This window comes from Gorilla gorilla, chromosome 9 (genome assembly GCF_029281585.2).
Source record: "Gorilla gorilla gorilla isolate KB3781 chromosome 9, NHGRI_mGorGor1-v2.1_pri, whole genome shotgun sequence".
NCBI lineage: Eukaryota > Metazoa > Chordata > Mammalia > Primates > Hominidae > Gorilla > Gorilla gorilla.
In genome coordinates this window covers 63,250,228-63,275,617 of record NC_073233.2, presented here as the reverse complement: position 1 = coordinate 63,275,617, position 25,390 = coordinate 63,250,228, and the positions used below count along the sequence as shown (strand labels likewise).

The 25,390-nt window shown below is 37.3% G+C and overlaps 1 protein-coding gene across 1 annotated transcript; it reads left to right on the top strand.

Annotated features, from left to right (window-relative positions):
* The first annotated feature begins 12,997 nt into the window (after nucleotides 1-12,997).
* OR4C11 (olfactory receptor family 4 subfamily C member 11) lies at nucleotides 12,998-24,354 on the top strand. The gene is made up of 4 exons (XM_055354957.2): nucleotides 12,998-13,356; nucleotides 13,967-14,124; nucleotides 15,373-15,534; nucleotides 22,297-24,354. Exon 4 carries the CDS (start codon nucleotides 22,341-22,343, stop codon nucleotides 23,289-23,291), a length of 951 nt encoding a protein of 316 aa, XP_055210932.2. The 5' UTR covers nucleotides 12,998-13,356; nucleotides 13,967-14,124; nucleotides 15,373-15,534; nucleotides 22,297-22,340; the 3' UTR covers nucleotides 23,292-24,354.
* The last annotated feature ends 1,036 nt before the right edge of the window (nucleotides 24,355-25,390 follow it).

Genomic DNA, 25,390 nt, shown 5'->3' with positions numbered 1-25,390 from the left:
AAAATCACAAGCATTCTTATACACCAATAACAGACAAACAGAGAACCAAACCATGAGTGAACTCCCATTCACAATTGCTTCAAAGAGAATAAAATACCTAGGGATCCAACTGACAAGGGATGTGAAGGACCTCTTCAAGGAGAACTACAAAACACTGCTCAAGGAAATAAAAGAGGATACAAACAAATGGAAGACCATTCCATGCTCATGGGTGGGAAGAATCAATATCATGAAAATGGCCATACTGCCCAAGATAATTGATAGATTCAATGCCATCCCCATCAAGCTACCAATGACTTTCTTCATGCAATTGGAAAAAACTACTTTAAAGTTCATATGGAACCAAAAAAGAGCCTGCATTGCCAAGTCAATCCTAAGCCAAAAGAACAAACCTGGAAGCATCATGCTACCTGACTTCAAACTATACTACAAGGCTACAGTAACCAAAACAGCATGGTACTGGTACCAAAGCAGAGATAAAGACCAATGGAACACAACAGAGCCCTCAGAAATAACGCCGCATATCTACAACTTTCTGATCTTTGACAAACCTGACAAAAACAAGAAATGGGGAAAGGATTCCCTATTTAATAAATGGTGCTGGGAAAACTGGCTAGACATATGTAGAAAGCTGAAATTGGATGCTTTCCTTATACCTTATACAAAAATTAATTCAAGATGGATTAAAGACTTAAATGTTAGACCTAAAACCATAAAAACTCTAGAAGAAAACCTAGGCAATACCATTCAGGACATAGGCATGGGCAAGGACTTCATGTCTAAAACACCAAAAGCAATGGCAACAAAAGACAAAATTGACAAATGGGATCTAATTAAACTAAAGAGCTTCTGCACAGCAAAAGAAACTACCATCAGAGTGAACAGGCAACCTACAGAATGGGAGAAAATTTTCGCAATCTACTCATCTGACAAAGGGCTAATATCCAGAATCTACAATGAACTCAAACAAATTTACAAGAAAAAAACAAACAACCCCATCAAAAAGTGGGGGAAGGATATGAACAGACACTCCTCAAAAGAAGACATTTATGCAGCCAAAAGACACAGGAAAAAATGCTCATCATCACTGGCCATCAGAGAAATGCAAATCAAAACCACAATGAGATACCATCTCACACCAGTTAGAATGGCGATCATTAAAGAGTCTGGAAGCAACATGTGCTGGAGAGGATTTGGAGAAATAGGAACAATTTTACACTGTTGGTGGGACTGTAGACTAGTTCAACCATTGTGGAAGTCAGTGTGGGGATTCCTCAGGGATCTAGAACTAGAAATACCATTTGACCCAGCCATCCCATTACTGGGTATATACCCAAAAGATCATGAAACATGCTGCTATAAAGACACATGAACATGTATGTTCATTGCAGCACTATTCACAATAGCAAAGACTTGGAACCAATCCAAATGTCCAACAATGATAGACTGGATTAAGAAAATGTGGCACATATACACCATGGAATACTATGTAGCCATAAAAAATAATGAGTTCATGTCCTTTGTAGGGACGTGGATGAAGCTGGAAACCATCATTCTCAGCAAACAATCACAAGGACAAAAAAACAAACACCACATGTTCTCACTCATAGGTAGGAATTGAACAATGAGAACACATGGACAAAGGAAGGGAAACATCACCCACTGGGCCTGTTGTGGGGTAGGGGGAGGAGGGAGGGGTAGCATTAGCAGCTATACCTAATGTTAAATGATGAGTTAGTGGGTGCAGCACACCGACATGGCGCATGTATACATATGTTACAAACCTGCACGTTGTGCACATGTACCTGGAAACTTAAAGTATAATAAAAAATAAAAATATAAATAAATAAATAAATAAATAAATAAATAGACTAAAATTTATTCTATGAAAAAAAGAAACAAATTAACAAGCAGAAAACAAACAACTGCATTAAAAAATGGGCAATGAACATGAACAGACACTTAAAAAAAGACAGACATTAGGCCAACAAGCATATGAAACAATGCACAACATCACTAATTATTAGAGAAAGCCAAATTAAAACCATGATAAGACAGCATCTTTCCGAAGTCAGAATGGCTGCTATTAAAAAGTCAAAAAATAGCATGATGGCAAGGTTGCAGAGAAAAGAGAACATTTACACACTGCTGGTGGGAATGTAACTTAGGTCAGCAATTGTAGAAAGCATTTTAGCATTTCTCAAAGAACTTACAGCAGAATTGACATTCAACCCTGCAATCCCATATTGGGTGTATAACCAAAGGAATATAAATTGTTCTGCCATAAAGACACATGCACGTGTATGTTCATCATAGCACTGTTCACAATAAAAAAGATATGGAGGCAACCTAAATGCCCATCAACAATAGACTGCATAGAGAAAATGTGGTACATATACATGGAGCACTATGCAGCCATAAAAAAGAGAGAAGTTGTGTTGTTTACAGCAGCATGGATGGAGCTGGAGTCCGTTATCCCAAGTAAACTAACACAAGAATAGAAAACGAAATACCACATATTCTCACTTATAAATGGGAGCTAAACATTGAGTACACATGGACACAGACAACGGAACAACAGACACCAGGGACTATCTGAGGATGGAGGGTGGCAGGAAGGTGAGGATCAAAAAAATACCTACTGGGTACTGTGCTGATTACCTGGGAGATGAGATAATCTCTACTCCAAACCCCCACAACATGCAATTTACCTCTGTAACAAATCTGTACATGTACTCTTGAAACTAAAATAAAAGTTTAAATAAATAAATGTTTTTAAATGACTAACTTGAAAGTCTGTGTTATGTAAGGGAGGAGAAATAACTTTTCAGATTTACACTAACAAAAGAAAAACCTACCACCCCATTTGGTAAATAAATAAATATTTCTCTGGACGTTTCTTCCCTTTTAGTGCCTTTATAGGGTATTGCTGTCATATAAGTTCATTTTTATATGTATTTAATGAACTTAGTTTTGATTATCTATATAAATAACATATGCATAAATATATTATGTAATATATATATTATTGGTGCGAAAGTAATTGCAGTTTCAGATCATGAATTTTAAATCATTATGACTGGGCTCAAACACATCTTTTTATTATTAGTAGTAGCAGTATTAGTATTATACTTTAAGTTCTGGGATACATGTGTGGAACATGCAAGTTTGTTACATAGGTATACATGTGCCATGGTGGTTTGCTGCACCCATCAACCCGTCATCTAGGTTTCAAGCCCTGCATGCATTATGTATTTGTCCTAATGCTTTCCCTCCCCTTGCCCCCAACCCCCCGTAGGCCCCTGTGTGTGATGTTGCCCTCCTTGTGTCCATGTGTTCTCATTGTTCAACTCCCAGTTATGAGTTAGCACATGCGGTGTTTGATTTTCTGTTCCTGTCAAACACATCTTTATTAATCACAGTAGGAACCATTACAATCAACACATTTTTGACAATGAGAAATTAGTTTGTTTATTCCTGTAGCATAAAGATCTGTGCTTCAGGTTTCAACAAACCCTTGGAAAGCATTATCTGCATCCTGCTTGCTGCAGAAGGATTTTCCCTGCAAAAGGTTGTCAATATGCTTGAAATCGGTGGTCGTCGGTTGGCAAGAGGTCAGGTGAATATGGTGGATGAGGCAAAACTTTGTAGCCAAATTCGTTCAATTTTTCAAGCATTGGTTATGTGACTTGCAGTCGAGGTTTGTCCTGGAAAAGAATCGGGCCCTTTCTGTTGACCAATGCCGGCTGCAGGCATTGCAGTTCTCAGTGCATCTCATCAATTTGCTGGGCATACTTCTCAGATGTAATGGTTTCACTGGGATTCAGAAAGCTGTCGTGGATCACACTGGCAACACCAAACAGTGACCATGACCTTTTTTGGTGCAAGTTTGGCTTTGGGAAGTGCTTTGGAGCTTCTTCTCAGTCTAACCACTGAGCTTGTTGTTGCTGATTGTTGTATAAAATCCACTTTTCATTACACGACACAATCTGATCAAAAAATTGCTTGTTGTTGTGTAGAGTAAGAGAAGAAGACACTTCAAATGACAATTATTTTGATTTTTGGTCAGCTCATGATGCCCCCACTTATCGAGCTTTTTCACCTTTCCAATTTCCTTCAAATGCCAAACAATCATAGAATGGTTGATGTTGAGTTCTTCAGCAATTTCTCCTGTAGTTGTAAGAGGATCAGCCTCCATGACTGCTCCTCATCTTCAAGGCTCTCAACTCCTTTGAACAACTTCTTGAACCACCACTTCCCTTTATGTTCATTAGCAGTTCCTGTGCCAAATGCTTTGTTGATGTTGTGAGTTGTCACCGCTGCTTTATGACCCATTTTGACTCGAATAAGAAAATCACTCAGTTTTGCTTTTTGTCCAACATCATTTCCATAGTCTAAAATAAACATAAAATAAACAGCAAGTAATAAGTCATTAGCAAATAAAATCAAGAAATGTGCATTAAAATAATGTATAACATAACCACATTTATTTAAGAATGAATTCCAATTCAATGGCAAATTCCAACAATACAAATACTGCAATTACTTTTGCACTGACCTAATATCTATCTATCTATCTATCTATCTATCTATCTATCTATCTATCTATCTGTCATCTATCTATCTATCTATCTATCTATCTATCTATCTAACTATCTATCTATCAATCTATCTATCTATCTATCATCTATCTATCTGAATATATACATAGTGACTTAAAGAAATGGGTTATCAAGATCTCGGGGAAGAGAACTTACTTAATGTCACAAAGCCAATCAGTTACACAGTAGGGCCTAGAAATTAGATTTTTGGATTCTCATTTCAGTGTTTTATAAATAATATTTTGTTAGCCCTCCTCCCTTTTTCCTCAACCACTCCCTTGAAAAAAAATATATATACTCAGGTTTCTCTGGCTTTTGTCTTTGGGGAAGATGTTTATTTCCCAAATGAATGAGTCTTTCTGATTGTCTTTTTCTTTGTATTTTCATGATGAAGACCTAAAAAGTGAGTAACCTCTTTACTTTTTTAATAACCTCTATCCTAATAACTTGTTTCATTTTCTTAGATCCAAGATAATCAGACTGGAGAATTGTGAGGCCTATTTTAAGAAATATGAAACTGACTCCAACTGTGAATTTCAAGAGGAATATAAAGTACATGGTTGCAAATATTTTTTTCACTGGTTTGTGTGTTTTTGGAAGTGTGAAAACCATCTGTTTTCATCTTATGGTGAAGCTTCGGGTAAGTGCTTACCCTCTTAGGGTGGAGAGAGACATTCCTGCCTGTCCCCCAGGGTCCTACTCTTCCATGTTGCCTGTGACTGCTCAGATAAATCTTCACTTCTAATGGATTACACGTTTAGTCTTATTGATACCTGAATATTATCCAGAGAGATATAGAAACTGGGAATTTAAGTTAGTGGACTAATAACTAGAATAATTAGGAAACTATATGAGCTGAAAAGAAACCAAATGGGCATATAGACATCTGGGACTTGATGAAGATGTGGTCCAGGGTGGCTCATGAGGCTTACTAGAAGCTCTACAGAAAGAGTTTCTGGGCCAGTGTCTGCCTTTCAGTGCCCCATGCTCTGCCCCAACCAGCTCAGGAACTAGCCCTGCTCAGAGTGTCCTTGCACACTCATCCACCTGTGCTGCCGTGTCCAGCATCTCTGCCTTCTCTCTCCTGAAATCCTGCTCAGCACTCAGGACAGTGCAGATGTGGCCTCCTCCATGGTTTTTCTCTGGTCCTGTTAGGAGGACTTGAATTCTGTGTCCTCAAACTTCCTTGTTTACCCTGCTACATGTCACTTGTTACCAATATTCAGCATTTGCTTAATTCAGCCTTGTAATGTGAGTTTCTTTTCTGTGTACACCTTTCGCCCAGGTTGCAAGCTCTTGGAAGGCCAGGGTTGTCTTTATCTTATATTCTAATCTCTGTATTAGTTTTCTAGGCTGCCATAACAAAGCACTACAAACTGGGTGGCTGAAAACAACAGAAATGTATTGTCTTGAAGTTCTAGAGGTGGCAAGTACAAAATCAAGGTGTGAGCAGGACTATGCTCCTCCTAAGCCTCTGGGGAGGATCCTTCCTTGCCTCTGCAGCTTCTGGAAGCCCCAGATGTACCTTGCTTCTATGGCAGCATCACTCTCATGTCTGCCTCTGTCTTCCCATGGCTATCTCTATTCGTGCATATGTGTCTCTTTTCCTCTTATAAGAATGACAGTCTTGGCTGCTCTGCCTGTGGAGTAGCCATTCTTTTGTTTCTTTACTTTCTTAATAAACTTGCTTTTGCAAAGAAAAAACAAATAAACAAAACACCAGTAGTATGGGATTAAAGGCCCACTCTATTGCAGTATGACCTCATTTTAACTTGATTATATCTGCAAAGGGCATATTTCCAAATAACATCTCACTTATAGGTACTGGGGGTGAGAAATTCAACACATCCTTTAGAAACACAATTTAACCCATCTCGCCTCTGTATTTCCACTTTGTTCTGTCACATACTATGCTCCATATGAATAATATTTGAAGACCAAGTAAACAAACAACTCATTTTGTTTACAGAATCTGAGGTTTACTGGAATTAGTCTACCTGAACATGCAGCTGAACTGAGTGAGAACAAAGAGTCAACATAATAATGTTCTACCCTGTAAGTTATTTTATCCACAGGACCTTCCCTTTTTTCTTCAGTAGCCATCGCATCTCTAACTGTAGGGGGAAGGGAATCAGTGATCCTAACTAGCCACTTCCACAACCATCTATTACTCACCTACTGTTTGCTAAGTACTGTCTTTAGGAACATTATATTTAATTTAATCCTCACAACAACCTTATGAAGTAGGTAGCAGAATTCATTTTGCAGATGAGAAAAATGAAGCACAGAGTGATTTGCTGATTTTTCCAAGACCACACACGTAGTAATGGGAAAACAAGGCTTTGGAGCAGGTCTCTCTGTCTCATTCAGGAAAAAGGCCAGAGTCTATGTTCTTAAGCCCTTAGTCTCACAGCCACGTATTTCAATTTCTATAATTCTGTAACTAAAAAGAGGAAGAGGGAGACAGGGAAGGTGTCACACTTTCTGTGTCCAGACACATTGCTGATGGGCTGAACGCACTCTACAACTAAGTATGAATTATATTTAGATTGTTTCCTGTTTTTGATAATTAACAATGTCTCAATCTAGCCAACAGGGATAATAGCCAATTGAGTTTAAAATGTAAATTATTTATTACATCAACTATTAAACAGCATGTAAATATTTCTCCATGACAGCTCATTGTAGTCTCTTTTGGGTGCGAATTAGAACACAAGAGAGAAATGTAAGTAGATTACAGCCATGTTCTGATTTATCCAAAATTGATAGCCTTTGCAGATAATTTTTATATCAGGACTTTTTCTTTTTTCTTTCCCAATCAAAAACAGTAACCTGTTTAGGCACAGCAAAGTTTTTTTGGTTTATCTTTTTTTTGTTATTTTTTGAGACAGAGTATCCCATTGTTGCCCAGGCTGGAGTGCAGTGGCATGATCTTGGCTCACTGCAACCTTTGCCTCCTGAGTTTAAGCAATTCTCTTGCCTCAGCCTCTCAAGTAGCTGGGTAGCTGGGATTACAGGCATGTGCCACCACACCCGGATAATATTTGTAGGTTTTGCAGAGATGGGTTTCGCCATGTTGTCCTGGCTGGCCTCAAACTCCTGAGCTCAAGTGATCTGCCCACCTTGGCCTCTCCAAGTGCTGGGATTATAGATGTGAGCCACCACTCCTGGCCTAGACTCTTTTTCTAACACCTGGGTTTTGTCTCTCCATTTCCCCCCGTTACTTGACAAGGAGTATTGGCCTATGTTCTGAGAGTAATTCTTTTAAAAGTAGACTGATGGGACCTGCCTGAGCCCCTCCCTTCTAAGATTAACTCACGATTATTGGCCTGTTTTCTGGAAGGTCTGTTGGGATTCTCAGTGCTGGAACAAATGCTGGGAATTTAGTGTTTGGGTATTGTTTTTATTAGGAAAACTTTAGGCTGAGACTCACATTGGTAACAGGACTTACCATTGTTATATTATTTTGTCTAGAGGAGGGTGAGATAGTGCAGACAGGGAAACTGAGGTGGTGCTGTGTATGGCTCAGCCTGACACTTGCAATTCTAAGGTTATTATTTCATTTCTTGAATTGGATTTTATGTCTGTTTTTGAAATCATAATATTTAGAAACATGAGAGTTTTGTGTTTTAGACCCTTTCACTCATAGTAGTCTTATACATTGTTTATTCTTCAACTTGAAACTGTATTTTTATAACAAATTGTTTACATGAAAACAAAGGCAGGGTAGAAAGGTTAACCTGGGGACCTACCCTGTCCTAGTGGAAAGGGCACTAGATTTAACTTCTGACCACTCTTCACCAGATATAAGGACTTGAAGATCTCCATAACCTCTACAGTCCTCAGTTTCCTCATCTGTAAAACATGGTAAAGGCTTCTAGAATGGTTTTCAGGAGTAAATTAAATTATTTAACAAATTTCCCAGCTCATGGCACGTGCTAATAGTAACAGGTTTACTTTATTTGAGAAGGCATATTTTATGCAGGGGAAAAAAGAATGCAGAATAGAGAGAGGCACTTCCAGGAGCTGTTTTACACAATGACGAGGAATTAACTGACACCCCATAGGGATGAAAACCAACCAGCAGCACTTCTACCTTATTCTGTATCAGATGTTGACACCACATCTGGGCATCCCATATTACCATCTAGAAAACTCAGAGTGCTTTTGTAGCAAACTTATTGAGAAATCATCAAATGCAGCACTTCAGGAATTCAAAAACTGTCTTTACAATCATTTTAGATGGTAAATAGGTCATTGATATGGCATTTAAATATTGTCCACACTGTGAGAAACCAATTCTATTTTCAATTATAATTCAAGTCTAATTTCACCAAGGAGAAAAATCTCGATTTCTTCCCACTATAACTTTAGTATTGCCATAAGCCTAACACACACACACACACACACACACACATGCACACACGCGCACACACACTTCAAAATAATAATTATCAGACTTCTAATGCTTAGCAGTTAACTGTACCTAAAAAGAGTTTAGTAATTTGGGGGTCATTCACCAATGTTCTTCTTACTGTATTTTTTTTCAAATTTATTATTATTTTTTAAGTTGGCAGATACATCTATATGTGTAGCAAGCCCCCCACATTCATGGGTTCTGCATTCATGGAGTCAATCCAACCATGGATGGAAAATACTCCAAAAAAATTTACATCTGTACTGAACACGTTATAGATTTTTGTTTTGCTCTTCTCTAACCAGTGTAATATAACAATTATTTTCACAGTGTTTATATTTTATTAGGTATTATAAGTAATCTAAAGATGATTTAAAGTATAAGGGAGAATATGCAGCTATTATGTCAAATACTATGCCATTTTATGACAAGAACTCAAGCATTGTCTGATTTTGGTCTTCCATGGGAGGTTCTGGAACCGATACCCCACAGATACAGAGGAACTGCTGTATTTATAGCATACAACGTGATGTTTTGTAGTATACATACAAAGTGGAACGATAAATCTGGTTAATTTACATATGCATTACCTCATGTAGTTGTCATGTGGGGAGAGCACTGAACATTCACCCTCTCAGAATCCTATCATTTGTGACAACATGGATGAACCTGGAAGGTATTATGTTAAGTGAAATAAAACAGAAAAGATAAGTACTGCATGATCTCACTCGTATATGGAATCTAAAAGAGTTGATTTCATAAAAGTAGACAGTAAAATGACAGTTACAATATGTTGGGGCATTTGGGGTGGGGATCAAGAAGTTGTTGGTCTCCTTACTTTATTACAACTAATGCTGTCCTTGTTTACAAGATACCATATTGTTTATTTTACAGATAGATTTATTTATCTAAAACAAACTGATTTAAAGATAACCATCAGAGAAGTGGATTGGTGAACAAATTAATCTGGGAATTGCTCAATGTATCCAAACTTCTAATTTTCAATAAGGAAGTCTCAGATCCAGAAAATTCAGTTTTTCTCTGGATCAAAAAGTAATTCCGTTTGGTATGCATATCCTGATTCTCACTTAGTTTGAAGTGTATCCCAGGCTTGAGAGCAAAACAAAATGGGGTGTCATGTAGGACAGCCATAAGAGGAAATATTTTGAGTCCTCGGCTCTACAGAAAAGAAAAGAAAATGCAAAGTGACAGATTACCAGCAGACCCAAATTGTATTACTGAATATTTATGTGGATATTTCTTATAGTTAATAGAAATGTATAGTATTTCTATTGGTCTAATGCTAATCATTTAGCATCCTTGATTTCAAATCATTTTGCAAAGTTTTTCTTCTGTTTTAGCAAAATGTGCATTCCTTAAGTCAGGATTCTGGCTTGTTTTCCAGATCATCATAGATGCTTAATCCATAATACATTTTAAAAATCCCATCCTGTATTCTGAGGGAACATGCTACAAATGGTCACTACTGTTAGCAGAGGTAAAAGGGACATGTAAACACAGTCAGGTGGGGACAATTGTTGTCATTAAAACACATATTTTATGATTCTGCTTAGAGGATAATAAGCAGAAAATGAAAACAAAACAAAAAACATGTTTTGCTGAACATATTTTCTCAATTTGTCTTATAGTTCAAATCATAAATGAGGAAAGGAAGTAGTAAAATTGTAAAGTACAAAATCAGTGGAGTATTCAGAAGTTTTATATTAAGTGAAAGTTGCCCTTATAATTGCCTTATTTTCACTTTAATGGTAGAATCGCTTGAACCCGTGAGGCAGAGGTTGCAGTGAGCCAAGATTGCGCCATTGGACTCCAGCCTAGGCAACAAGAGTGAAACTCCATCTCAAAAAAACAAAAATGCCCAACATCACTGATGATCAGAAAAATGCAAATCAAAACTACAATGAGATATCATCATCTCACCCAAGTTAGAATGGCTTATATACAAAAGACAGACAATAACAAATGCTGGCGAGGATGTGGAGAAAAGGGAAACCTTGTGTGCTGTAGATGTGAATGTACATTAGTACAACCACATGGAGAACAGTTTAGAGTTATTCAAAAACTAAAAATTGAGCTAATATGTGAACCAGCAATCCTACTGCTGGACATATACCCCAAAGAAAGGAAATTAGTGTATCAAAGAAGTATCTGGACTCCTATGTTTGTTGTGGCACTGTTTACAATAGTTAAGATTTGAAAGCAACTGAAATGTCCATCAACACGTGAATAGATAAAGGAAATGTGGTGTATATACTATTCAGCCATAAAAATAAATGAGATCCAGTCATTTGCAACAAGATGAACAGAATGGGAGATCATTATGTTAAGTGAAATAAGCCAGACACAGAAAGACAAACACCACATGTTCTCACTTATTTGTGGGATCTAAAAGTCAAAAGAATTGAACTCATGGACATTTGGGTAGAAGGACAATTACCAGAAACTGGAGGTGAGGATGGTCATTGGGTACAAAAAAAGAGTTATAATGAATAAGACCGACTATTCGATAGCACAACAGGTTGACTATAGTCAATAATAACTTAATTGTATATTTCAAAATAAAGAGTATAACTGGATTATTTGCATCTCAAAGAATGAATACTTGAGGGGATGAATATCCCATTTTCCCCGATGTGCTTATTTCACATTGCATACCTGCATCAAAATGTCTCATATACTCCATAAATATATATATATATATATATTGTGCTAGTCCATTCTCACACTGCTAATAAAGACATACCCAAGACTAGGTAGTTTATTGAAGAAAAAGAAGTTTAATGGACTCACAATTCCACATGGCTGGTGAGGCCTCACAATCATGGTGGAAGGGGAGGCAGTAGCAACAGAATGTCTTACATGGTGGCAGGTAAGAGAGAGCTTGTGCAGGGAAACTGCCCTTTATAAAACCATAAGATCTTGTGAGACTTATTCACTACTATGAGAACAGCACGGGAAAAACCCACCTGCATGATTCAATTACCTCTCACTGGGTCCCTCCCATGACACATGGGGATTATGGGAGCTACAATGGAAGATGAGATTTAAATGAGAACACAGAAAAACCATATAATATACCTACTATGTACCCACAAAAATAAAAATAAGTAAAAATTAAAATTTTAAAAATTAAAAATAAAATAAATATCTGAGGTGATGGACATACTAATTACCCTGATTTTATTACTAAACATTGTAAAGACATATGGAAATATCACTTCATATCCAATAAATATAATTATTACATATCAACTAAAAAATAAATGAAAGGTAGTTATCCTCTAATTCTATTTTATTTAACTATGTATTCAATTATTTATAAACATGAACTTTTTGGTATGTATTTTACAATTAAGGTTATATTTCAATACCGTGTTATTTATTTTGTTGCTAAAAATTTTTACAGCTTTGGCCGTTGTAGGCTGTTTCAGTTGACTCCTGTGTCCCCATCACCATTTGTGTGCATGTTTTAGCACTTCTGTATTTCCACTGCTATGAAACGCTCGTTTATTTTGTACACTCTCCGTTAAAAATCTAGAATCAAACATTTCTTCAAGAAGCCTTGATCACTTTATTGGAGAATGGTATTAGAAACAAAGATTTGGATGACAGATGACCATTTTTAATTCTAGTCGAAAACGTCAGTTATCACTCAAATTAACACCTCTAATTGCAAGAGTGGGCTACCTCTTTTCTCCATAATCCAAGACAAATAGAAGATTAAGTTGTCTATCACATCTGGCTCATGTTCCAAAAGGGACACTTGAGGGGATGACCTTCCCCAGACTCTTAAATTTTGCATAATTCATATTGAGCACTTCTCCTGGGGAAGCAAAAGAGAAAATTTTCCCAGTCAAAAATCCTGCGTGAGGGTAGATTTCAGAAAGTGTTGGATGAATCTGGAACCAATTTAGTTTGCCTTCTACCATTAAGATGGGGATGTAAGCTTCTTTGTGAGACCAAAGAGAACTTCATATCAGAATAGTTAGATATTAATTTATAAGCACTTTTAAAATTCTCATTTGAATAAGTAGCCTCCAAATTATATTGGGAAGAAAAGAGGGCAATTGGACATCCTAATGTAGCATACTCTCTTATCAAAGCTGGTAAGGTCTGTATAGGAGAATAACTTAGTCGTACCTAACATTCAGAGAAGGTGGATCTGATCAATACAACAGCCAGGAACTAACACATACAAGACACTGGTGGGAGATGGGGAAATTCTAGGACTTTTCTAGAAGTGCTTTACAATCTAAAGCGAAAAGATGGTAATAAAAATCATGCACAGAATTTCTTGATGGAAATGGGCACTAGTAGGTAAGAGCTGTTGGTAGAAGTGGGTAGGAGATAATTAAACAGAAACAGCCTACTCTGGGCAAACTGCCTAAGGGTAGCTCTGCTCTGCAAGGAGCAGTAATAAAATAAATAAATAAACAAACAGAAATAAAATCTATTGGGGTGTTCCAGGAAGTGCTCCATGAAGGTGATGATGTCGCCCATGGTAGGATGCTGGCTTCCTTCTCCTTAATGCAACTAAGTATAAAATACTATAAAACATTAATGATTTGGATCTATAGGAATTTTTCTTAATTTTTTCATTCATTCAACAGATATCAAAAACCTACTTTTTTATAAATGCTGAAATTCAGCAGTGAACAGATAAAAATACCCTTTCTTATGTTGCTTCATTCTAATATATAGTACTATAAAAATGTGTAATGACGTCTATTTGTATCTATTTTTTCCTGCTTATTCATATTTATTCTGGAGATACATGCGTGTGTGTATGTGTCTTTTTATAATATTTAATTCAGAGAAGACAAATACAATTTTTTATTTATGTTTGCTAAAGAGCTTTCACAAACCTTCAATACAGGAAGTGAATCTGCAGTTAGTGACAGTGTGTCTGCATATGTTGTATTTACAGAGCACTGAGTTTCAACACTGCTGCTATATCTGAATTACTCAAATTTGTGAGACTTAATGTAGCCCTAAGAATACCACTAGAATCCCTGTCTACAACAGGACAGTTGTGATGGCTCAGGGATATGCCATCACAAGGTGAATAACAACCCATCTCCCAAGGTAAAGCTTTTAAAACATTATTTTTGACGTGGCATTATTATGACACATTGTCAAATATTACCAAAGTGAATATTTTTTAAAGTTGTTCTTTCTCCCATGCCTAATGCCAAGAATGCAATTTCCCCGCTCAGAGTCATTATAGTTTTTTCATACTCTTCTACTATAATTCATGTATATAAATATGCAGGTGTGTGTAGTATATATTGTACTGATGTTAAGGAAAATGTCACAATTCTAAGCATGCAGTATTAATCTCTTACATTTCAATTTACACCGTATGTCAGGGACCATTTTCTCTCTGTGTGTGTGTGTGTGTGTGTGTGTGTGCACGTGTGCATATAAACACACAGCTATCTGTATCTGCTTCATTCTAATTAATGTTTGCATAAAAATGTCATCCTTGATTCATTAATGTCCCTTCTGATGGGCACTAAAGTTGTTTCCTATCTCTTGCTACCATCTAAAAAGGCAAAATGATTGTCCTTGTTTCTATGAATGAGTGCGTCTATAGGAAATGGAATAACTGGATCAATATCTATATGCAGTTGTCATATAATAGATACTGAAGTCACTTCCTAGAAGGTTGCACCCACTTACATTCCCATGAAAAGTTTATAGGGTTGACTGTTTCCCACACCTTTGTCAAGACTATTTGTTAAGACATTTATCAAAAGGATTACTTTATTAACCTGATAGGTGAAAATAATCTAACTGGAATTTTAACTTGAATGTATTTAACTGTGAATGAAATTGAGCATCTTTCCAGAGACATAATCTTTATAATAAGGAGAAAAGTCTCTTTAAAGATGGGTTATTTTTCCAATGTTCATTTGTGTCATATTTTTCAGAAACTTATCTGTGAAATCCATTTACATTTGAAAAAGCTATGCTTTTGTCTGGCATATGTGTTGTAAATGTATTTTATCATATTGGCACTTCCCTTTTAATTTTTTACTGTGTTGCTATTTGGAATATATATGTGAAAAGGTATATGGAACAATTTGTTCAATATTTGAAATATGCAAATAAATATAAATTCCCATTATATATTTAACTTCTCTTTCTTGCAGTCAGGATATGGGATTCTCAAGAACATACAAACTAAAAATTCTATTAAAAGTTTCAGTCCTGACTTGGAGCACATAGATCTCATTTTCTAAATCACTGATGTTTACCTGTAAACCTGAAATTTGAAAGAATGTCCTGATTTATGTGTCAATTATTCTTCCACTTTTTTCCTCATTTTAGTCTCAGCGTCTACTTGTCTCTTAAGAACACTTTATGAAGAACCCAGAAAAATAAGGAAAGAGGGAAGAATTTAACTTTGGACAACACAGGATAACAAAGCAGTACAAAGTTGAATAATAAAGGACGAATTTGGAACTGAAAAGAATTAGAAAATTTTCAGAGGTAAATTAAAAGGAAATAAAGATAGTCAAGGCAAGAGGTTAAAATAATTCTCACTGCAGAAAGAAGATGGCCGAATAGGAACAGCTCCAGTCTACAGCTCCCAGCATGAGCGACACAGAAGATGGTGATTTCTGCATTTCCATCTGAGGTACCGGGTTCATCTCACTAGGGAGTGCCAGACAGTGGGCGCAGGTCAGTGGGTGCGCGCACCGTGCACGAAGCGAAGCAGGGTGAGGCATTGCCTCACTTGGGAAGCGCAAGGGGTCAGGGAGTTCCCTTTCCTAATCAAAGAAAGGGGTGACGGACGGCACCTGGAAAATCGGGTCACTCCCACTGGAATACTGTGCTTTTCCGACGGGCTTAAAAAGCGGCGCACCACGAGATTATATCCCGCACCTGGCTTGGAGGGTCCTACGCCCACGGAGTCTCACTGATTGCTAGCACAGCAGTCAGAGATCAAACTGCAAGGCAGCAGCGAGGCTGGGGGAGGGGCGCCCGCCATTGCCCAGGCTTGATTAGGTAAACAAAGCCGCTGGGAAGCTCCAACTGGGTGGAGCCCACCACAGCTCAAGGAGGCCTGCCTGCCTCTGTAGGCTCCACCTCTGGGGGCAGGGCACAGACAAACAAAAAGACAGCAGTAACCTCTGCAGACTTAAATGACCCTGTCTGACAGCTTTGAAGAGAGCAGTGGTTCTCCCAGCACACAGCTGGAGATCTGAGAACCGGCAGACTGCCTCCTCAAGTGGGTCCCTGAACCCTGACCCCTGAGCAGCCTAACTGGGAGGCATCCCCCAGCAGGGGCACACTGACACCTCACACGGCAGGGTATTCCAACAGACCTGCAGCTGAGGGTCCTGTCTGTTAGAAGGAAAACTAACAAACAGAAAGGACATTCACACCAAAAACCCATCTGTACATCACCATCATCAAAGACCAAAAGTAGATAAAACCACAAAGATGGGGAAAAAACAGAACGGAAAAACTGGAAACTCTAAAAGGCAGAGTGCCTCTCCTCCTCCAAAGGAACCCAGTTCCTCACCAGCAACGGAACAAAGCTGGATGGAGAATGACATTGATGAGCTGAGAGAAGAAGGCTTCAGACGATCAAATTACTCTAAGCTACGGGAGGACATTCAAACCAAAGGCAAAGAAGTTGAAAACTTTGAAAAAAATTTAGAAGAATGTATAACTAGAATAATCAATACAGAGAAGAGCTTAAAGGAGCTGATGGAGCTGAAAACCAAGGCTCGAGAACTATGTGAAGAATGCAGAAGCCTCAGGAGCTGATGCGGTCAACTGGAAGAAAGGGTATCAGTGATGGAAGATGAAATGAATGAAATGAAGCGAGAAGGGAAGTTTAGAGAAAAAAGAATAAAAAGAAATGAGCAAAGCCTCCAAGAAATAAGGGACTATGTGAAAAGACCAAATCTATGTCTGATTGGTGTACCTGAAAGTGATGGGAAGAATGGAACCAAGTTGGAAAACACTCTGCAGGATATTATCCAGGAGAACTTCCCCAATCTAGCAAGGCAGGCCAACGTTCAGATTCAGGAAATACAGAGAACGCCACAAAGATACTCCTTGAGAAGAGCAACTCCAAGACACATAATTGTCAGATTCACCAAAGTTGAAATGAAGGAAAAAATGTTAAGGGCAGCCAGAGAGAAAGGTCGGGTTACCCTCACAGGGAAGCCCATCAGACTAACAGTGGATCTCTCGGCAGAAACCCTGCAAGCCAGAAGAGAGTGGGGGCCAATATTCAACATTCTTAAAGACAAGAATTTTCAACCCAGAATTTCATATCCAGCCAAACTAAGCTTCATAAGAGAAGGAGAAATAAAATACTTTACACACAAGCAAATGCTCAGAGATTTTGTCACCACCAGGCCTGCCCTAAAAGAGCTCCTGAAGGAAGCGCTAAACATGGAAAGGGACAACCGGTACCAGCCACTGCAAAATCATGCCAAAATGTAAAGACCATCAAGACTAGGAAGAAACTGCATCAACTAACGAGCAAAATAACCAGCTAACATCATAATGACAGGATCAAACTCACACATAACAATATTAACTTTAAATGTAAATGGACTAAATGCTCCAATTAAAAGACACAGACTGGCAAATTGGATAAAGAGTCAAGACTCATCAGTGTGCTGTATTCAGGAAACCCTTCTCACGTGCAGAGACACACATAGGCTCAAAATAAAAGGATGGAGGAAGATCTACCAAGCAAATGGAAAACAACAAAAGGCAGGGGTTGCAATCCTAGTCTCTGATAATACAGACTTTAAACCAGCAAAGATCAAAAGAGACAAAGAAGGCCATTACATAATGGTAAAGGGATCAATTCAACAAGAAGAGCTAACTATCCTAAATATATATGCACCCAATACAGGAGCATCCAGATTCATAAAGCAAGTCCTGAGTGACCTACAAAGAGACTTAGACTCCCACACATTAATAATGGGAGACTTTAACACCGCACTATGAACATTAGACAGATCAACAAGACAGAAAGTCAACAAGGATACCCAGGAATTGAACTCAGCTCTGCACCAAGCAGAGCTAATAAACATCTACAGAACTCTCCACCCCAAATCAACAGAATATACATTCTTCCAGCACCACACCACACCTATTCCAAAATTGACCACATAGTTGGAAGTAAAGCTCTCCTCAGCAAATGTAAAAGAACAGAAATTATAACAAACTATCTCTCAGACCACAGTGTAATCAAACTAGAACTCAGGATTAAGAATCTCACTCAAAACCACTCACCTACATGGAAACTGAACAACCTGCTCCTGAAAGACTACTGGGTACATAATGAAATAAAGGCAGAAATAAACATGTTCTTTGAAACCAATGAGAACAAAGACACAACTTACCAGAATCTCTGGGATGCATTCAAAGCAGTGTGTAGAGGAAAATTTATACCACTAAATGCCCACAAGAGAAAGCAGGAAAGATCCAAAATTGACACCCTAACATCACAATTAAAAGAACTAGAAAATCAAGAGCAAACACATTCAAAAGCTAGCAGAAGGCAAGAAATAACTAAAATCAGAGCAGAACTGAAGGAAATAGAGACACAAAAAACCCTTCAAAAAATTAATGAATCCAGAAGCTGGTTTTTTGAAAGGATCAACAAAATTGATAGACCACTAGCAAGACTAATAAAGAAAAAAAGAGAGAAGAATCAAATAGATGCAATAAAAAATGATAAAGGGGATATCACCACCGATCCCACAGAAATACAAACTACCATCAGAGAATACTACAAACACCTCTATGCAAATAAACTAGAAAATCTAGAAGAAATGGATAAATTCCTCGACACATACACTCTCCCAAGACTAAACCAGGAAGAAGTTGAATCTCTGAATAGACCAATAACAGGATCTGAAATTGAGGCAATAATCAATATCTTACCAACCAAAAAAAGCCCAGGACCAGATGGATTCACAGCTGAATTCTACCAGAGGTACAAGGAGGAGCTGGTACCATTCCTTCTGAAACTACTCCAATCAATAGAAAAAGAGGGAATCCTCCCTAACTCTTTTTATGTGGCCAGCATCATTCTGATACCAAAGCCAGGCAGAGACACAACAAAAAAAGAGAATTTTAGACCAATATCCTTGATGAACATTGATGCAAAAATCCTCAATAAAATACTCACAAAACGAGTCGAGCAGCACATCAAAAAGCTTATCCACCATGATTAAGTGGGCTTCATCCCTAGGATGCAAGGCCCATTCAACATACACAAATCAATAAATGAAATCCAGCATATAAACAGAGCCAAAGACAAAAACCACATGATTATCTCAATAGACGCAGAAAACACCTTTGACAAAATTCAACAACTCTTCATGCTAAAAACTCTCAATAAATTAGGTATTGATGGGACATATTTCAAAATAATAAGAGCTATCTATGACAAACCCACAGCCAATATCATACTGAATGGGCAAAAACTGGAAGCATTCCCTTTGAAAACTGGCACAAGACAGGGATGCCCTCTGTCACCACTGCTATTCAACATAGTGTTGGAAGTTCTGGCCAGGGCAATTAGGCAGGAGAAGGAAATAAAGGGTATTCAATTAGGAAAAGAGGAAGTCAAATTGTCCCTGTTTGCAGATGACATGATTGTGTATCTAGAAAACCCCATTGTCTCAGCCCAAAATCTCCTAAAGCTGATAAGCACCTTCAGCAAAGTGTCAGGATACAAAATCAATGTACAAAAATCACAAGCATTCTTATACACCAATAACAGACAAACAAAGAGCCAAATCATGAGTGAACTCCCATTCACAATTGCTTCAAAGAGAATAAAATACCTAGGAATCCAACTGACAAGGGATGTGAAGGACCTCTTCAAGGAGAACTACAAAACACTGCTCAAGGAAATAAAAGAGGATACAAACAAATGGAAGAACATTCCATGCTCATGAGTAGGAAGAATCAATATCGTGAAAATGGCCATACTGCCCAAGGTAATTTACAGATTCAATGCCATCCCCATCAAGCTACCAATGCCTTTCTTCACACAATTGGAAAAAACTACTTTAAAGTTCATATGGAACCAAAAAGGAGCCAGCATCGCCAAGTCAATCCTAAGCCAAAAGAACAAAGCTGGAGGCATCACACTACCTGACTTCAAACTGTACTACAAGGCTACTGTAACCAAAACAGCATGGTACTGGTACCAAAACAGAGATATAGATCAATGGAACAGAACAGAGCCCTCAGAAATAACACCGCATATCTACAACTATCTGATCTTTGACAAACCTGAGAAAAACAAGCAATGGGGAAAGGATTCCCTATTTAATAAATGGTGCTGGGAAAACTGGCTAGCCATAATGTAGAAAGCTGAAACTGGATCCCTTCCTTACACCTTATACAAAAATCAATTCAAGATGGATTAAAGACTTACATCTTAGACCTAAAACCATAAAAACCCTAGAATAAAACCTAGACATTACCATTCAGGACATAGGCATGGGCAAGGACTTCATGTCTAAAACACCAAAAGCAATGGCAACAAAAGCCAAAATAGACAAATGGGATCTGATTAAACTAAAGAGCTTCTGCACAGCAAAAGAAACTACCATCAGAGTGAACAGGCAACCTACAAAATGGGAGAAAATTTTTGCAATCTACTCATCTGACAAAGGGCTAATATCCAGAATCTACAATAAACTCAAACAAATTTACAAGAAAAAAACAACCCCATCAAAAAGTGGGCGAAGGACATGAACAGACACTTCTCAAGATAAGACATGTATGCAGCCAAAAAACACATGAAAAAATGCTCATCATCACTGGCCATCAGAGAAATGCAAATCAAAACCACAATGAGATACCATCTCACACCGGTTAGAATGTCAATCATTAAAAAGTCAGGAAACAACAGGTGCTGGAGAGGATGTGGAGAAATAGGCACACTTTTACACTCTTGGTGGGACTGTAAACTAGTTCAACCATTGTGGAAGTCAGTGTGGCGATTCCTCAGGGATCTAGAACTAGAAATACCATTTGACCCAGCCATCCCATTACTGGGTATATACCCAAAGGATTATAAATCATGCTGCTATAAAGACACATGCACACGTATGTTTATTGCAGCATTATTCACAATAGCAAAGATTTGGAACCAACCCAAATATCCACCAATGATAGACTGGATTAAGAAAATGTGGCACATATACACCATGGAATACTATGCAGCCATAAAAAATGATGAGTTCATGTCCTTTTTAGGGACATGGATGAAATTGGAAAACATCATTCTCAGTAAACTATTGCAAGAACAAAAAACCAAACACCGCATATTCTCACTCATAGGTGGGAATTGAACAATGAGATCACATGGACACAGGAAGGGGAATATCACACTCTGGGGACTGTTGTGTGGTGGGGGGTGGGGGGAGGGATAGCATTGGGAGATATACCTAGCGCTAGATGACGAGTTAGTGGGTGCAGCACACCAGCATGCCACATGTATACATATGTAACTTACCTGCACAATGTGCACATGTACCGTAAAACTTAAAGTATAATAAAAAATAAATAAATAAAATAATTCTCATGTTGGACTGGAATGACCGGTTTTTGCTCATTGCAAAAATTTTATGTTTATTGTCTCTCTCTCTCTCTCTCTCTGTGTGTGTGTGCGTGAGCACACACTCACCCACATACATGTAAATTTTATTAAGGAAGGTATTCTCAAGTATTTAAACAATCATCATTAGAATGATCAGTATATTTACTGAGTAAATATATTATAATGGTACTGTCAGGTTCAAATAAAGTGAAAGCGTATTGTAATAAGTCATGTACATTTCCCTCTGTTACTGCAACACAGTACAAAATATTTATTATTCTTAGCTATAAGCTAAAGAAACACATTCAGCTCAGAAGATACCTACTCATCCCAAACCCCTAAATTAATGTTTACTTTGTTTGAAAAGTCATTTGCTTTTAAGTTATTTTTCTATTTCTCATTGTATTATTTTTTATGTGTAATTTTGTCATGCCACTGCAGTCCAGCCTAGAGGACAGAGTGACACTCTGTCTCAAAAATAAAAAAAAAGTAATTTGGTAAATATATTGAATAGTTACTATGAATTCCATTTTACTCAGAAAAAAATACAAAAATTGTCAATAATAACCCATTGGAAAGTTGCAATTTCATTGCAAGAATATGTATTTGACCTCTAAATTTAGCATTTGTTTCCTTTTTCTTTTTCTTTGCAGGTTGACTATTTCTATTCTGTGGTTTCCTCACATCAGCTGAAACAATGCAGCAAAATAGCAGTGTGACTGAATTCCTACTGTTAGGATTAACACAAGATCCCTTGAAGCAGAAAATAGTGTTTGTAATCTTCTTAATTTTCTATTTGGGAACTGTGGTGGGGAATATGCTCATTATTGTGACCATCAAGTCCAGCCGGACACTAGGAAGTCGCATGTACTTCTTCCTATTTTATTTGTCCTTTGCTGATTCTTGCTTTTCAAACTCCACAGCCCCTAGATTAATTGTGGATGCTGTCTCTGAAAAGAAAATTATATCCTACAATGAGTGCATGACACAAGTCTTTGCACTACATTTATTTGGCTGCATGGAGATCTTTGTCCTCATCCTCATGGCTGTTGATCGCTATGTGGCCACCTGTAAGCCCTTGCGTTACCTAACCATCATGAGCCAGCAGGTCTGCATCATCCTGATTGTTATTGCCTGGATAGGGTCTTTTATACACTCTACAGCTCAGATCATCCTGGCCTTAATATTGCCTTTCTGTAGACCCTATTTGATTGATCATTATTGCTGTGATTTGCAGCCCTTGTTGAAACTTGCCTGCATGGACACTTACATGATCAACCTGCTGTTGGTGTCTAACAGTGGGGCAATTTGCTCAAGTAGTTTCATGATTTTGATAATTTCATATATTAACATCTTGCACTCACTGAGAAACCACAGTGCCAAAGGGAGGAAAAGGGCTCTCTCCGCTTGCACTTCTCACTTAATTGTAGTCATCTTATTCTTTGGTCCATGTATATTCATATATACATGCCCCCCAACCACTTTCCCCATGGACAAGATGGTGGCAGTATTTTATGCTATTGGAACACCCTTTCTCAATCCACTCATCTACACAGTGAGGAATGCAGAAGTGAAAAATGCCATGAGAAAGTTATGGCATGGCAAAATTATTTCAGAAAACAAAGGACAAATTGAGGGCCTGACCTGATTACTTTTTCAGTCAAATTATTATTTAACTGAGTAAGTATAGATATCAAATAGGAAAGTACCTGAATGTTGTGGGAATAATATATCATCATATCTAAGTTTGTGGGTTTCTATGTTTTCTAGTTAACAGGAGTTGTGACTACCAAGACATTGTCTTTTGTGCCAGAACTAGGTAGAGTATAGATTAATTCAGGTGATTACCGACCAGTAGTCTTTTCTTTTCAGATTATCTTCTTTTCCAGCCACGCATTTTCTAAAGTGTAAGCCTGACTATCTCTATGCACTCTAATCTAATGCATCTGATTTTCTTACTTCTTTCCTGTGCTTTTGACCACAGACTGATAAACTCCCTGAAATCTTCAATTTGGCTCTTCCTTTTCCTAAGAGCTGAATTCTGCCATTGCTGGTTGTGAACTACACAACACAACTCTGTCTACACTCTGGTTTAATAAAAAGAAAGATATTTATACAATCACAACTGTTCAAATTTGTGAGCACCAACAAAGAAATGTCAAATTCCTTCCATAATGCATTTGCAATAAGGTATCAAGTTTCCTCCTGAACACTTCTAGGACAAAGGAACTAACTCAGTATATCAAGATGACCATTTACATTTTATCACTACCTTGTATTTAAAAAGTTCTGTATTTTTGAGTCAGAGGCTAATATACTGGAGATACAACATATTTCCTGAGCCTGAAGTGCAGAAGGGTAGAACATGGTTGAAACCAAAAATGGTATGATCTATTGTGTTTAAAGTTGGGTGATGTCAGTGAAATAAATAAAATTATCACAGGAATTCAGAAAACACTCAGGACACTTGTCTCTAGTGGGTTCTCCCTAAACAGGGAACCCACTACTGCTATAGGAAGTTACCTCTCTATTTATTCTGTCCTAATAATTGGGGCTGCATAGATTCACAAGTTAGAATTGGCAATGGAATTTTCATGCCCAGAGTGAGGACAGCAGATAAAAAGCGGCATTTTCGATATTCATATTATGGACTTTTAATATTCATCTGTTTCAGTGTAATAAGTGTACCACATCTTTAATAACTGTTGACAGATTCAATTTCATTTTTAACCTTATTTATCATTATTTAATGAAAAATATTACCAATTGAAATTATGTTCTCCTGTCAAATATAAATTTAAAATAAATTCAATTAAATAACTGAGTTTTTTAATGTGCTCACTTCATTTTGTTTTCTGTGATGTAATGTTTCTAGTGTTCACACAAGTGTCCCAAATTTGACATGTCATACACGAGAAAGGCCATATATTTAATAGACAATGGAAATGTAATGATTCCATTATTAACTTATCTAATATCCTTCACTACAACAACACATGTACATACACACACACACATATGCACACACATACCATATAAAAGCTTTTATGTTGATTTGCATTGCAGATAAATGAACATTAAAAGTTAGGAAAAAGGTATATGGATAATCACAGGCACAGGAAAAAAAAGAAAACGAATAAACTAAAATATAAATAAATAAATCAAGATTGGAAAATAGAATAAGAAGAAGCTATATAGGGGAAGAATATTGAAATGTTTTGTGTATTGTAGAAGTACTATTAGTTAAATCAAAATGGAAAATAAAGATAAAATATTTTAAAAGTTCTGCAACACCATATCCATTCAATGGGTAATTTTGGAGTGAACATCCTCCCTCAAAAGTGATTGACCTAAAAGAAAAAGTATGAATTCTGATTATCTCTTCATTTCAGGAACAAGTAGTGTTTAAATGTGTCCAAATTCTTTGTTTTTATTATACTTGTGTCTGCTAAAATAATACAAAGTTTGGTATTTCTATTGAAAAATTAAATTTCGAGGTGAAAAATCTAAAGGTTAGAGAACTGAACAAAGTAGTCCCTTGAGATTGTCTTGCTGAGAAGTAACAGCATTAAGGTTTTAACTCAGTTCTATATGTCTCCTATGTTGGTAAAAAAATCTTAATTCAAACATCTTTTCAAATGGCCAAAAATATAAAAAGTATAAGGAAGTTGATGCAGTGATTATGAATTGCACTTGTTTTAACTTTAAGATGGGTGGTGGAATATAATGATTAGAGTAGTATGCACT